Source organism: Punica granatum, chromosome 3 (genome assembly GCF_007655135.1).
Source record: "Punica granatum isolate Tunisia-2019 chromosome 3, ASM765513v2, whole genome shotgun sequence".
Lineage (NCBI taxonomy): Eukaryota > Viridiplantae > Streptophyta > Magnoliopsida > Myrtales > Lythraceae > Punica > Punica granatum.
This window is the reverse complement of record NC_045129.1, coordinates 2,144,362-2,161,266: the sequence shown is the minus strand read 5'-3', so window position 1 is coordinate 2,161,266 and position 16,905 is coordinate 2,144,362. Positions and strand designations below refer to the sequence as shown.

At 40.4% G+C, this 16,905-nt stretch overlaps 2 protein-coding genes across 2 annotated transcripts; one reads left to right on the top strand and one right to left on the bottom strand.

Moving 5' to 3' along the window:
• The first annotated feature begins 1,333 nt into the window (after positions 1-1,333).
• Positions 1,334-6,112, top strand: LOC116200301 (probable inactive receptor kinase At2g26730). Its single transcript, XM_031531160.1, has 3 exons — positions 1,334-2,532; positions 3,053-3,391; positions 5,112-6,112. The coding sequence occupies exons 1-3, from the start codon at positions 1,554-1,556 to the stop codon at positions 5,774-5,776; spliced, it is 1,983 nt and encodes a 660-aa protein (XP_031387020.1). The 5' UTR covers positions 1,334-1,553; the 3' UTR covers positions 5,777-6,112.
• Positions 6,113-7,583: 1,471 nt separating this feature from the next.
• Positions 7,584-10,572, bottom strand: LOC116201665 (pentatricopeptide repeat-containing protein At5g55740, chloroplastic). The gene has a single exon (XM_031532966.1). It carries the CDS (start codon positions 10,387-10,389, stop codon positions 7,810-7,812), a length of 2,580 nt encoding a protein of 859 aa, XP_031388826.1. The 5' UTR covers positions 10,390-10,572; the 3' UTR covers positions 7,584-7,809.
• Between the last annotated feature and the right edge of the window lie 6,333 nt (positions 10,573-16,905).

Sequence of the window (16,905 nt, the reverse complement as noted above, 5' to 3'; positions counted from 1 at the left end):
TATTTTATTTTTAATTTTTTTTGGAATTATTAAAAAATTAACCAAATAAATTTTGTGGATATTCTAATTATGGTCGATGGTCATTGGGGGCTCGCAGGCAACCAACATCCTCCTTGGTGAGGCTCACAGCTTCTCTATCTTATTATTATTATTATTATTAAATATAAAATTTAATGAAATATTCAATAGTGTTAGTCAACATAGTCAAGTGGAGCATCGGTCATGTTATTTTAAGGATGAGAGTGTGTCATTTAAGAAAATCTCAACGTATAAGAGTGTTATTTACCTTAGGTCATTTTAGTAAAACTGCGAAAATAACATTTCTGAACTTTTTTTTCAGATATATATAAAAACTAATTTCCACACTACCATATAAGGACATGTATACACACATATATATATATATATAAAAATGAAAATTGTAGAGTCTACCACTTCTCACCCGATGAGTGAGAGAGGGTCTCACTTTGCTAAGTAAGAGAGGGTTTCATGAGAAGCCCAGATTGCATCTCATCTGTCCTTAAGCCTTTTATTAATCTAAAAACTTCTCTTTGGATTTATAATTAATTATAATTAATGTGATTTGTTCTGAACTGACTCTATTAATAGAAAATTATTTCGAACCATTAATTCTTCTAAACAAATGTCTGTTAGATAATTCGTTAGGGTCACAATTTTTTCTCCAGGGACATTCTTCATGCATATCATGAGTAAGTGATAACATGGTTTTTAGAATTACAACTAATTATAATTAATGTGATTTGTCATGAATTGACTCTATTAGTCTAAAATATTTTGGACCATTAATTCTTCTAAACAAGTAAATTTTTAGATAGTTTGCTAGGGTCACATTTTTTCTCCATTGCTTATCTTCACGCATATTATGAGTCAGTGATAACACGGAAAAAACATGAGGAAGAGAGATTACTTCCTAAACAAATCCAAAATTTAATAACAAGCCTAACAACCAAAAAAGAACTTACACTATAATTTTACGTTATATGTTTTCCAAGGTTTCCTCCCAAGCTTTAATAAGTCGGGTCACATGGAAGTGGCTATAGATTAATATATAAGTTATCGACCCGATCAATGCACATACACGGTTCAAGAACGACTATTCACCAATGTCCCACCACGAATCGCAGAACAAGGATGACAAAATCATACAAGAAGTAAAAAACTTACGTCGTATCATGAGATGTTTAAAGGAGAAAATAGAAAAGAGAAAATGAAAGGACGCATAGAAATGCTAAAGGAGAACTCGGAAAACGTTTTCCGGTAGTACTGCCAGCTAGACAACACTGCTTCTTCTCAGCTTTATTTTCCTCTCTCACTGCTTTCCATCCCTCGTGATCACTTGATACCTCCCTCCCTCTCTCTCTCTCTCTATCTCTCTCTCATCCTCTTCATCCTTCCCCTGCAATGGCTTCTCCCCAGGGAAGGTTTCTCTCACTGTCCTTTCTGCTGAAGAACGCTTCTTGAGCTCTTCAGTCATCCCTTTGACCTATATCCATTCCGAGTCTCTTGCATCTCTTTGTCTGTCGGAGACGACAATGCCGTTGTCAGCTCCAATGGACATACTCGGGCCTGCTGCTCTCGTCTTGTCTGTGACTGTGATTCTACTGAGTTGTTGGCCGGTGGACTCGGAGCCGACCCAGGACAAGCAGGCCCTCCTCGACTTCCTCAACCAGACCCATCACTCCTCGCACCTCAACTGGACCGTCTCCTCCTCCGCCTGTGACTGGGTCGGCGTCGGCTGCGACTCCAACCGGTCCTCCGTCTTCACCCTCCGTCTCCCCGGAGCCGACCTCGTGGGCCCCATCCCCCCCAACACCATCGGCCGGCTCACCCAGCTCCGGGTCCTCAGTCTCCGCTCCAACCGCCTATCCGGTCAAGTCCCCGACGACTTCTCCAACCTCACCCTGCTCCGCAGCCTATACCTCCAGGACAATGTCTTCTCCGGCGAGTTCCCCCCTAGCGTCACTCAGCTCACCCGTCTGACCCGCCTCGACATTTCGTCGAACAAGTTGTCCGGCCCAATCCCCTTCGCGGTCAACAACCTGACCCACCTCACGGGCCTGTTCCTGCAGAACAACAACTTCTCTGGGACGCTCCCGAGCATCGACTCCGAAGGCCTGAACAACTTCAATGTTTCGCACAACAACCTAAACGGCTCGATCCCCGCGAGCCTATCGAAGTTCCCCGAGTCCGCTTTCGCAGGAAATCTCGCCCTCTGCGGCGGCCCTCTGGCAGCCTGCAACCCATTCTTCGGGTCGCCATCTCCGTCACCAGGGGGCCCTTCCGGGACTCCTGGCCACAAGAAGTCGAAGAAGCTCTCCACGGCCGCAATTGTGGGGATTGCCGTTGGGTGTGCTCTGTTCTTGCTGCTGCTTCTGCTCGTGCTGTTCCTCTGCCTCCGGAGGCGGCAGAGGAGGCAGCCCGCGAAGCCCTCGAAGGCCCCAGCAGCTGTGGCGGGGGCTCGGTCGGTCCCAGCTGAGGCTGGCACGTCGTCCTCCAAAGATGATATCACAGGTGAATCATTATTTCATAGGTGGTAACTAATTAGTTTGAATCATTTTCTTTCTTCGATCGATCTATTAACCGACAATTTTTAATCAGTAATTTCAACCATAATTATTTATTTGTTTTGGCAATGTTGTTGTTGAAGTGGACTTTTAACCGAAAAATGTCCAAAGAAAATCATTAAATGGACGATTAATTGCTTGGAGATTTTTCTTTTTCTTCAAATGCTCCTGAGGTTCATCTCTTCTTACACTACACCAACTCTTGATTGCCAAATTTAGCACTGTTTTCAATTTGCTTTCCCATTTGAGAATTGGTTGCCTGATCCTTTCTTTCACATAAGAATCTTAGGGCGCACGTAAATGTCATCTGAAAATTCCACATTTAGTATTGCCAACCCGACGCATGACCATAATCCGACTGCATCAATCCGCAAAACAAATCTATTCAGATATATGCCGTTGTGCCTGAATCCCATGTGCCTGTTGTCGATGGTTTGATGAAACGCTGATTTTTCACATTGCAACAGGGTCGGCTGAAGCTGCGGAGAGAAACAAGCTCGTGTTTTTGGAAGGAGGGGGGTACACGTTCGACCTGGAGGACCTATTGAGGGCGTCGGCGGAGGTCCTGGGGAAGGGCAGCGTCGGGACTTCGTACAAGGCTGTCCTCGAGGAAGGGACGACGGTGGTGGTGAAGAGGCTGAAGGACGTGACTGTGAGCAAGAGAGAGTTCGAGGGGCAAATGGCGATCCTGGGGGAGATCAAGCACGAGAACGTGGTTCCTCTCATGGCCTACTACTACTCCAAAGATGAGAAGCTGCTGGTCACTGATTATTTGTCCGCTGGTAGCTTGTCTGCTCTTCTTCATGGTAATGTTCTCTTCCACAATTTTGTTTTCATTCTCTTCTTTTTCGTAACATTCCTTGTGGTGCCATTGATTTCTTGATTTGGCTTGCTTATTTGTCAGATACAGTGTCAGATTACATTAGAAGCAATGATTTCATGAAAATGTGGGGGGGGGCTTTTAATGGGCATTGTTTTGTGGCCTTATTGGTCAATTTAGATGGGCATTCTTGTTTCTATTTGCTTATCTCCAGATGAATTTGTCATATTCGATAATCCTCATTTGAAGAAAGAAAGAAAGAAGAATGCCAAGCATTAACACCTTGGAATAAAAATGACATACACAAGCTGATAATCGTTCTTAATATGATTATGAACATGTATATAAAAATGGAAGGGTTTTTTTCACGAAAATTCCTTCAAAATTTAAATTTTTTTCAACGAAATCACGGGATTTCCTTGATTAAGTAATGAAATCTTAGATTTTTTTTTCTTATAATTTAATCTTGGACCGGACAGTGTTTGAAAACTTGGTCAAGAATGGTATTCAAATGTGCCCTACGCTATATCGGCATTTAATTGGTGTCCTGTACTGTATATTTTGACAAATGGAGTAAGAATTACAGAATCAAGTTCTCAGTTCTCACGCAGAAAAATCCGTTTGGTTTCTTATGGAATGTTTGACTCTGTCTCTCCATGATGCCTAGCTCAGCTGCTTTACTAGTCAAAGACAGTTTTTTTTTTTTTTCCTTCTCTTTACTTATTTTAAATTTTCCATCGGTTAATTTCAATTTGCCCTCATGATTTTCACCTTTTACATGCCATTATCAAGATCCTTAAGACAAAAAATCATGCCATAATTCCATGTTTAAAGTTCAAGGTTAACCAAGAAACACATTTATTTCGAGACAAGTACCGGAATTCAATATCGGCAAAGAAGGTTAATAGGATCTACCAATGTGCCCAATTAGAAACCTGTAGCTTACGTTTCTTAACAAATACATGCGTGCTTGTTAAAGGGAAAGGAAAACAGATTCTCGTTTTCCTTTTGGCCTTCTTCTCCGTTCCTTTGTCCTCTTTTCCTTTTCAAGATATACTTTTCTTTGAGTGAGAAATACGCTCCCAGGCACATACGTAATTACGGTTGTGCCACTGACAGAGAAACATGAGCCCGTGATTCTCCATGATGTCGCGGACATGCTTCCCCTCACTTTTTGCCCTTCTCCTTTTTCTTTCTTTTTCCACATTTAGTTTGGGTGGGGAAGATTTTCTAATACTCGAGTGTTTTATATAATTTCGTGAACACTTATATGAATTCATTTAGCCTGCAATTTATTATACGATGATGCAGTTAGGTAGGAGAATTGTAGTATTTGAGACCACGTTCTTCCCTTCATTGCCGTTGTACTCTTTTTGTCGGTGTAAATTTGAAGTAAATCTCACTGTTGGTTGATACTAATTCCCGCTCAGTGTGTGTTTTGCTCCCTCTATGCTTTCGGGAGGCTTGCTGTCGTCTCCTTTTTTAATAATGCCTCCTTTTCTCGGTTATTTTTAAATGCTATGCAACTCTTTTCGAGGCAACGTGTGACAAATCAATAATTGTCTGTGAATTGAATGCAAGAATTATTGATGGGCACGCCTCAGAAACGGGGATGACTGGTAATGAGATATTCCACGTGGAATTTTCATGCGGAAAAATCAGACGATGACCTAATTTTCATTCACTGTGTGTGTGTGTGTGTTCAGGTAGCAGAGGATCGGGCCGTACGCCGCTGGACTGGGACAACCGGCTGAAGATTGCGATAGGCGCCGGACGGGGGCTGGCCCACCTTCACCGGTCGGGCAAGGTGGTCCACGGCAATGTCAAGTCCTCCAATGTGCTGCTCCGGCCAGACCGCACGGCCTGTGTTTCAGACTTCGGCCTCAACCCGCTCTTCGGGACATCAGCCCCGCCGAACCGGGTCGCAGGATACCGGGCGCCCGAGGTGGTGGAGACTCGGAAGGTCACATTCAAATCCGATGTGTACAGCTTCGGAGTTCTTGTACTGGAGCTACTGACAGGTAAGGCTCCTAACCAGGCATCCCTAGGTGAAGAAGGGATCGATCTGCCTAGGTGGGTCCAGTCTGTGGTTCGGGAGGAGTGGACGGCCGAGGTCTTTGATGCGGAGCTGATGAGGTACAACAACATAGAGGAGGAGATGGTCCAAGTGCTCCAGATCGCAATGGCATGTGTATCCACCATGCCTGATCAGAGGCCCGACATGACCGAGGTGGTTCGCATGATGGAGGAGGTGAACCGGGCCGATCCGGATGACGGTGTGAGGCAGTCGTCCGACGACCCATCGAAGGGGTCGGGGGGCCACACGCCACCCCCCGAGGCACGGACTCCTCCTAGAGGGGCTACACCTTAAGACATGCTTGAAGAAGCTAATAAAAATTGTGCAGTGATTTAGTTGAGTGGGGACTTTAGGATGAAATGAAACTCTGGCAGTTTCATTTTATTTTATTTTTTAATTATATTTCTTATCAATTTTTTTTTTCCCCTTTGAAAATTGTCTTTACTATGCAATTATTTCTTATAGGTGGGGGTTGGAGGGGGTTTTGAATTGTTTCCTTGGGGGGTTGGTTGGTTGAGTTCCATGAGCTGATTGGAATTGACCATTTGATGCAATTTTTGGTTTTCCTTTTAAAGTAAATTTTTATTTTGTTTATTCAATTCTTTCTTAGAATTATTTTGTTAACTCCCATATCTCCTTGTCCTTTGCCCTTGGCTTCTTTCCATTTTTTTTTTTTTGCTTGTTTTGGTGCAATCTTAACTAATTAATAAATTAATTTAATGTCAAGTGCAATACAGCCAACGGGAAGTTGGAATCTTAAAAATTCCAACCTGTTGTCTTGTTCTGTCACAGCAATTGTTAAAAAAATTGTCTCCACCTCTCTCATTCATTAATATTAATCTCCGATTCACTAATATTTATATACACATATATTAATCTCCGAATTTCGATGTTAAAAAAAACTTGTTGGTCGACTCGCATTGCAGAGAACATAAACCATTTTCAAATAATTGTATCATAGAATTGTCCGAGAAAGCTGCAAAATTTCGGGGGAGACGAAGGTTAGTCCAATCTGTGTCGGCGAGCAATGGGAACGGAAAAGGAACAGGGAAGAAAAATCAATCAAAGAAGAGGTTGGTGTCTGTCATGTGGTCCATTTCTCTATCCTGACTAGCCAATTAAAGAAGAGGTGCATTCGGGTGGTGTTTTGGCATATCAGAAATTAATCGGAATGCGAAAGCTTGCAGTTTTCGTCGCGTATTAGTCCCGGCGAATGGGTCAATACTGAGAGGGATATGTGGTGCAAGGTCGAATACAGATTGGTTGACAGTGAAGGTGTATGGAACACCCATGAGGATCAATACAGGTGGATTAACAAGATGGATATAGCACCGCCCCGACTTGCAACTGAAACTCGATCAATTATAAGAACGACATTTACTGGCTACCGAAAGGATGGAAGCAAGAGAGCTCTTCGACTGCAACAACTCATTCGAACATTGTCCGAAAACGCGGTAAGATCCGAGAAAAAATCTAACAAAATTTTCAAGAATTTCTGTTCACAGGGACCTTCCTTCACTATCACAGTGTCGGTTGGTTCCTACTGGATTTTTGGCAAGCTTGGGATATTGATTCTAACAGTTTGATGCAATCTAGCAACGCCACGTGTCAATGAGAGGGATTTCCATCGTTGGGACCACGAACGATGTAAGAAACCCATTATTATTTTTCTGCATTTCATGTCACATAATCTCTATGTTCATGTCTGCACGAAATGGTCATCTTGTGCGAATTAACTTTGATATTCAGATGTCGAGCAGTCTTGTGCATGGACGGATCACTTAAAGTCGTTCCTCGTTGCTTCGTTCAATCATATCATACCTTTGCACCTTCTTTTGACATCGCTTTCCACGTGGGACATTTGATGAAATGTGATTTAGACCACACCCCAATTAAGTAATTTGCATTGCAAAAGTTTAAGCAGTTGCATTCGGCAATGTCGTGTTAAACGAATGGGACATCAAGAATGTGTCTCACAGACGGTAACGCATTGCCACAGGTTTTACTTTTGTCGTGAAAAATTACACGTAATCCGCCGATATGATTCGATGACATTACTGTGAAAATGCGGAATCAGGGAAGAATTTTTCGAAGAACAAAGTGAACTCCAAAATCGAATATATACACTCTGATATCCTTCTGCTAAGTCATGTACAGAGAGAAGAGAATACAGTTCAATCATTTATACAACTAATCTGAATAGCTCTGTTGTTGATAAACTACATATCTACATAACAATCTCGTGGCAAGCTCAACCGAGCCGGAAAGAGAACACGAACGGTGTCAACTTCCATATAATCATATCTCTATATTTAAACAAAATGGGGTTATGCCAATCTTTGGCAACTATTGAAAAATCCCGTCAACAACGATTCGACCCGATGTATTTCCATATCCAACAAGGCCAGGATGGCACGCAACTCGTGTATATTCTCGTGGGACCAATCTCCCGCAACAAAACCGTGAAGCTCCGACCCTATCTGAACCCAGCTACACCCAGGGCTCTTTCTCAGCCCCTTCTCCCTCATCAGCTCCCGCAGTTTCGATACCTCATACCACCCTCCTGCTACTGCATACGCATTTGAAATGGCCACATAATTCCCGGAACTCTCCGGTTCTAATTCCAATAACCGCTCTGATAAATAATCCACAAGTTCTATCTCACCCTGCTCCCGGCAACTCGAAATTAAGGACCCGAAAATACGCGAGTCTGGCTCGTACGGCATCGTGTCAGTAATCCTTAAAGCCTCTTCCACATTACCGCTCCGACATAGTAGATCAACCACACACCCATAATGCTCCAAGTTTGGCTGCAAGTCATGCTTGGAGACCATACGATCAAGAATCTCAACGGCCTCTTTTATTCGTCCTGCATGGCTACAGGCTGATAGAACGTTAGTGAAAGTGATCTCATCCGGTTCTATATTATCCTCCTGCTCCTCTTCAAGGTGTCTGTAAAGTGCAAGTGCTTCATCAGCATGTCCATGGAATGCATATGCCGAGATCATTGAGTTATAGACCGGCAGTTCTTTGCTCGAAATTTTATCAAATAGCCTATTTGCTCCCATTATATTTCCACACTTAGCGTACATATCAAGTAAGGATGTTGAAATGTGAACGGAGGAGGGTAGGTTGTGCCTTACAACATACCCATGAATGGATTTTCCGAGCCGCAGAGAGGCCATATTTGTACAAGCCGAGAGGGCACCACTGAGACAGGCAATGTTAGGTCTAACTCCCGATTCTTGCATCTTAAGGAAATTCCAGATTGACTCCTCACAGAAGCCGTTCCGAGCGAGACCCGAGATGAGGGTATTCCAAGTAACAAGGTTTGGTTTAGTTTCGTGGGACACCTCCATCTGCGAAAACATATCCTTAGCCTCATTGACTCGACCACATTTTAGGAACCCTGATATCAAAGAGTTCCATGAGATCACATCTGGTGATATGCCTTCGAGCTGCATCTGATGAAACAATCTCAAGGCCTCGCTGCTTTCACCTACCTCTGCATAAGCTCCTATGATTGTATTCCACATGATGAGATCTCTCCTAATAGAGGAGTCGAAGACAATTTTCGCGAAATCAATTCTCCCACAGCTCGCGTACATATCAATAATGCTATTAGCAACAACCATATCATTGTCAAAGTTGTTCTTGATGCAAAAACAATGCGCTTCTTTCCCACGATTGAGGTCACAATTTTTTGCTGAAGCACTCAAGACTGATGCTAGAGTCACGGAGTCGAATCTCAAGTGTAACAATCTCATCCTATGGCACATGTCAAGAGCCTTTGGGACCTGTCCGTGTTGAACATAACCAGAAATTAGCAAATTCCATGTCACAAGATCCTTATCCATCAACGTCTTGAATGCCACCTCTGCATCCCAGATCAAGCCCACCTTCGTATAGAAGTTTACGATTGAAGTCCCCAGTATACTATCCAATTCCAACCCTCCAATGATTGATATTGCGTGCCCCTGCTTGCCCTCTTCAACCACCCCAAGGTTTGCTGAAGCCGAAAGGAGGCTAGAGATCGTGACACGACTCGGGTCGACACCTTCCTCTCTCATATCATGAAACAGGCCGATTGCCAACTCGTTCATCCCATTCTGAACACACCCCACAATCATCGAGTTCCAAGCAACTACGTTCCTTTCAGGCATTTCATCAAACATCTTTCTTGCATCCTCCAAAGCCCTGCACTTCCCGTACATATCCACGAGACTACTCGCAACGAAGACACACCCACCAATGCCCATCTTCTCCACGTACCCATGAACTCCTCTCCCGAACCCGAGCGACATCATAGCCCCACAGGCCTTCAACACATTGGGCAGCACAAAGCTGTCTCCTGTTACACCACTCTCTATCATCTCACAGAAAGCCAACTGCCCCTCTTCATATGATCCCAACCTACAATACAGCCCAATGATGGCAGCCCATGAAAACACATTCTTCACCCTCATCCTTCGGAATAGATTGCCTGCAGCATCCGGGACGTCGCACATCGAATAAAAAACCAAGACTTTCGTCTCAACGTACTCATTCCCGGAAAAGAACTCGCCGGTCTTGATCAGCCGGGCGTGGACTTGGCGGCCTGTCGATAAAGCTCGCAAGTTCACGCACCCCTGAAGGAGCTCCGTGTAAGCTTCCGGACCGATTGGAAGGTGACTGAGCTCCATTTGTGTGAGCAAGCCCACGGCTTGCTCAATCTGGCCTTCCCGGCAGAGGGAGGACAGTTGTTTAAGGTAGGATTTGTAGACAAGTTTCTGTTTTTCTTGGTCTTTAGCATCTTCCGAGGACCTTGGGCGGTGGGTTTTGTTCAATTTGACGGAAGGTTTGAGCTTGGAATTGGTGAGAAAGGGGCGATTAGGATTCGGGTTCAAGGGAATTGGAATTGAAGCCATGCATGGAGTTGAGATTTTGAGACACACAGAAGAAGAGGATATGGTTGGTGGTTAGTTACGAGAAAATCTCAGATATTTTCTCCTTCTTTTTTTTATTTTTTTATTTTTCCTTCCTCTTTTTCTTCGATATCACACGAGGCCCTCGGCCGGCTCGGGCCTTGGTATTCCTTGCCTCGAGGTGATTCCTGTGAACTTCGAGCAATGAAATTTATGGGTACAATTTACTAATTGCACCGACTCTTGTGATTCGGTTTTTCATATCTTAATTTTTTAAGAAAAGTTCGTTAGTAATTATTGTCTCACTGGAATTTATTACAGAAAATCTAATAGTGATGTCAGAAGTACATTCAGTATAATTTCCTAGGACTGCAACTTCTCTTGCAAATCATCGAAGTTTATGTTCCAATCTTCACACTTCTTGCGTTGCTGCTGAAAGTACAGAATCGTTGCTAGAGCAGCCACTGCAGCTGCTACCACGATGTTCCCGAACCTCATGTAAACTCGAGTACTCAACCCTGACTGTACTGATCAGGAACAGGATCTCTTACAAGTTGGAGTACTCACTGAGGAGCCGGAACCAAGAGGGCAGGGAACCGTGTGGTCTACATAAAAGGAGTTGTGTAAGGAACAATACCAAGCGAGGAATTTGATTGTTCAATGGTATGCAATGATAAAAAAAAAATCCAATAGTCATGATCCACCTGGACGTCAACAATCCACTCTATTCTCCTCTTATTTTACAATTCTCAAGGAATGAAAATAATCTTAACAATATGGTCAGCGTGGTGGTTAAATGATATGATTTCCTTAGGGAGATTTTTTGTTCAAATCACTTAGAAACTATACAGGAAAATACTTCTTATTGAGCCACTTGCAAGGCTTGTGATTGGACTGATCTGTCCCCGTGAGCTTGCAGGTGTTCACACAAACTGTGGGATTAGTTAAGCGAAACCTAGACACCCTCGTTATAAATAAATAAAAGAAGAAGAAGATAATCTCGGCAATTCTTCCTGAAGTATTATCAAGCGTAAATGGTACCTTATGTCTGGTATCAATGGGATCTTGAAACAGCCAATGGAACATTGTAAATGAATAAAATCGGTCGTTTGGAGGAGAATATTGGCTAGAACGGGGCTGAATAGGGTTGGTGTTGATTGGAACTCCGAATCCAGTTGGGTCCTTAGCCTTAAAGGTAGAAGCCTAGACGTTATTATCTTCAAGCTTTTCTGATCTCAATATGTTTACACTATCTGGTTGGACAGAAATTATAGAGTTTTTAAGAATGAACCTCTTCCTGTTTCGCAATTGGTGAAGAATATTTTAAGACTCAGTTAAATATAGACATTGAGGTTTTGCCGAACTTCCAATATGCTAAATCTGTTTCGGCTTCCATTTTGACCCTGCATGCTCAATGAGGGATTTTGTTTCATCCCGATTTTAAATGGAATGATAGAAATCGACACTTATCCAAAAAATGGTCATACCCTGCGCAGCGCCTTTGCACTAATCATAACTTTCACAACTTGTAACACGATATTATCCCATTCCTCCGAGAAGTTGAAAAGCCATTGAGCAGCACATTTCAAACAGACAAATACATAGATGGATAAGGCAACATTTTGAGATATTATTGTTTGCCAATTGAACACATCCTTAAAACCACATGGATTCCTAAGACAGCAACTTCTCGTGTGTAGATCGAGTTGGAATACCGGGCTACAATTCCTTATCTTCTAGTTTTTTTTTTTTTTTTTCTTTCATGCTTGATTTCATGTCCATATTTGCTTCTAGTGTTTGGATTGTCACTCCGCCAATCATGAACTAAACTCGTTTTCTAGAGCTTCAATGAAACCCGGTGCTTTTATATAGAATTGTGAATTCTCTTCTCTATATCTATTGAGTTCGATTGAATTGTTTATTCCATCTTGTTCTTAATGCGATCAATTGCCCGATCAACAATTAATTTGATTAGGAACTCTAAATGAGCTCGGGAGAGGATTCTATGTTGAGCCGTGGATAGGATAGTCTAAGTTTAGTTTGAGTTGAAAAACCTACTAATTCGTGTGAGAGATAGAAATATACCTGAACGTCTTAGGTAGCCAATTAGAGTTGATGATGATTAATGGGTTCCCGCTTATGAAGCCTTCACAAATATAGACCAAAGGAGGAAGACTTGGCAGAAGCAGAATGAAGCCTTCACATTGCATACGACTGTTTTATGCAGAAATGTCGGGACCATTCTATTTCCGTTTCTCGGCACATTTCTCTTAGATTGAGCGTGATTTTCTCCGGTTTGTTTCTTCTACTCTATCCCGCGTTTCTTGTATTTTGTTGGGCTCGTATATGTTTGGACGACGACTGTGCTTTTGGTTTGGGTCTTGCAAGTTCCGACGGCTTGGTTTTTCTTAGTATTAACTGCAGGTGTAAGTGAGAAACAAATGTTGTACGAGTCTATAGAAGCACCTCATGGCCAGGAGCAACCGATGCCCGAATAGAATGAACATAGTTTCAGCTAATAAATAGGTTGAGAACACACGGTGGGCTTATCGAATATGAAATATGATGGAGCAACAACCGGGGGCTTCGACGCACGATACTAACGAACGCATTGATCGGCAAAAGGAGGATTCTTGAGTTGGGCTGGGCTCCACCCAAAGACTCTTTCTTACTAAAAGAGGATACCCGGCCCACAAACATGGGCCGAAACTAGTCTATACTACGAGACACATGTACTTCAAAAACTGCAACCAAATCGTGGGCCCAAAAAACAATAAGAGCAATCAAATCCGAAAAAGATATGTATAATGCGATGGCGCATCCTCTTCCATGATAACATATAATTTTTCTTTCTTTTTTTTTTTGGTAGGAGGTAACATATAGGTTTTAAGTTTGATTATGCCTGTAACGTAGAAATCTTAAATTCAATTCTCGCAGTAAGACTACATGTGCACATTTTATTAGATATTCTATTATCTTATACTAGATTAATGCGTTTCCTTTGTAACTAAAGAAACAACTGCGATCAAATCCAATCCAAAAATTCAAACTTTTCAACAGAACTTCCTCGAAGGGATATAATCTATGCTATTGCTTTCATTAGGTTCCGATTGATGGCCTTTAGCTCGATATTGTTCGCGCATGAATGAAACTATCCACTTACCTCCTTCTAGGTCTAAGAGAACCTTTTTGTTTTCCTATTGATGGGACCTCCTGTCCAATGTGAGCCGATATCTCGAGAAATATTACTGCAATATATGAGGGGTTAGAGCAAGTGTAGTAGATCAATCATGTAACATATCCTAAAATGAATAATAACGAGCATAGTATTGACTTGAGTTGATGTAACATATTTCCAACTTCACCATACGGTTCATTCCCCTAGAAAAATCGATTTATCAATATATACTTGGTGTTTAATCTATTTATCGTGAAACCTGAGCTAATTCAAGTGACACAACTTGTACCGAAAAACAATGGTGTGCGTGGGCCATGTTGACCCTCATAGTTCACTATCAACTAATCATCGTATCGCATCGATCCTTATATATAAAAAAGAAGTGGTGGGACCACCGGGTCGATTCTGAAGCATGCATAACATACTTGTTTCATGCCTGTAAGGGGTGAAGAATTTGGTTCGACAGCAAATGATTGTACTTAGTATCGACACTCACGATAGCAACAAGGTCAAAAAAAACAATAAGACCAAACAACAACATGAATATATATATATATATACACATACACACACACACGTATGTGTTATATATTCAAATGGATTAATTTCTTGATGAGAATTAGCTAGGTTGGTGTCTTAAACAGCACAATTAATTTGCTAATTAATAGCTTTCTATGAGAAATTCCATCTTTTCGTTAGAGGCCGACCAAAGGGATTCTATATTCCATCCTCCACTGCTCTTCTTCATCGCCTGAAGATGCTTAAATTCTTATGTTGGGGTCAAACAGAAATCTCAAAAGAACCTTCAAAGGGCCTTTTGATTCCCATCAATCAGCTGATCCTATGCCATTTTGCAAAAATGGCAAATTAATCAGTCAGAGTTTATCTGGTAAAAATATATCTATAAATTTATTAATGTATATTTTATATATTCTCTCTCATGAAAGCAAAAAATTAATTAATTTTGTAGTTTCTTAAGAAATTAGGTCAGAGAAAAGAAACATATGTATATATTCTATCAACTAGGATGTGTGTGTATATATATTGAGAGATATATCCAATAAGGTTGAATTAGAACGAATGATGCAAAAAAAAATTAGGAATATCGTGAAATTATTATTATTATTACTGCTACTTCGGTCCAAATTATCATTATTATTTTATAGGAGTGCATTAGGTTTAGATTACTGATTTGCAAAATCTGCCCTTTCGTTATCGTTGTTAATAGGTACTATTTCTTCCGACCAATCCCCATCCTACACTATTAGAACTCGATGGATATATTCTCCCGATAATGTCCATGCATGAATCTCACTAGTTAGTCAGGTCGACGCCATATCATTTGACACAAAAGTGCGCAGTTACGTGTTGATCATGCATAGATGCCCATAATTGAAGAAGAAGATTATATATTGGAGATGCATATGGGAAATAATTAACTGCCTTGAATGCGATAGACATGCCAGAATCATCAGGAGATATATATTCAGATGTCGAAACTCAAAATGGAGATCCATATCTAATTGTAGAAGTCGACTAAACTCAAGCCTTATCTTAACAAAATAATAACACTTTTTTTCTGGGTAAACATATAATAACACTCTTTCTATAAAAGTAAAATAATAACACTTACCCAAAAAAAAAAAATGAAGACATTATTTTAGGGTGCCCTAAAATGAAAAGATAAAATAGACAACCTGCATAATTAACATATTACAACTTTTTCTTAATTCTATCAATAATCTGATAAAAATATTATGTTTAATTAATTATATGGGGCTTTAATTTTTTGGGGTCCTCATACATATACCCTTTCTAGGTCTCGATACAAAAAAAATATAATGTTATTTTCTAAGAGTGGAACAAATCAAAAGTACTGAGCAATAAGGCACTGAGCTTTTTTATTAAGATAAGTATGCGCGAAGAAGCATCAATGTAAGTTCAATCAATAGCCTTCCGTTCCGCCATCAATCAATTAAAAACGGAAAATTCAAAGGGTTTCTTTTTTTCATGGATATATTCCGAATTCCGAATTCGACTTTTTGTATATCGGGAAAACGCATTTCCGTGGAATTTAGTAGAACAAACCAATTTCTTATCAATTTGATGATTCTCTTTAGGAGCCCTTACAGCCCGTAAATGTATTCATCATCTTAGCTTTCCGTAAAGCTCTTGGGAATATCTAATTTAATGCAACATAAAGCTCATTCCTTTCCCTCTTTTTCTATTTTTTTCCCCTTCTTTTCGATTTCCCTCTTAATATTCTCTCTACTTTGAGAAACGGAGCGTTTATACATAGCGGTATGTAATCTTGCTAGAACTAAGAAATTTATCAGAGTTTGATTTTATTAATCAGTAAAACTTTCATCGATTTACACCTATATATATATATATATTCCTTTACTCTTTTTTTTTTCGGTAGATTTATATTCCTTTACTTAGAGTCACAAACCTGTTTTGAAGCCGAAGATATATATTCTTTGTACTCAACGATCTCTCTCTCTCTCTCGACCAAGTTGAACAGAATTTTTCTGAATTCGTGTGGTCTTTTTGATTATGGGGCTGAAGAAGTTTAAGTAAGATATTGGATTCGGAAGGGAATAGAATCTTTCTTTCTTTTTTTCCATCTTTTATTTTCCTTTTAGTTCCTTTAATAATATTCATGCTTTTGTAATTATTCCCGGTATCTCCTAAAAATGATTTTTCTATATTTATAGTGTAAAGAGAACTATTGGTTTACATGAATTTTTGATGGAATAAATGGTTAAATATAATGCTGCGGAATTTTTGCATGGACTCACGTTTGTCTTAATTTAACAGGTATTATAACACTTTTCCTAATTTTGGTCTTTTCCTATTGGCTGTATAAGCTCGGTACCCAATATTTAGAAAAAAATTGACGATCCTATCTTAGGATAAATACGTTGAGGAAAATGTTAAAAAATATTATTATAACCAATGAAATTATTATATATAACTCACGTGATTAGCATCCATAATCATGCATTAACTGCAATAAAATTAGATATTCATTTTAAATATCCAACGAGCCTATAAGATATTTGGCTCATTTGCATCCTAAAAGTTCAAGTTTATAGAATGTGAAACTCAACCTTCTTATTAACCTAAGATTATCTTTGTATGTTTTCAATGTGGGGTCTAAGGATCCTTAACAATACACATTTCACAAGAGGTAAGACCACAATATAATATATCACTATTTTTGGATTTTTTATAAAGAACTTTGATGACAATTGTAACGACAATATTGTCCTTTACAAACTACTAATTGACATAAGAAAATTAATTAAAGAAATATGGACAATTAATTAACAATAAGT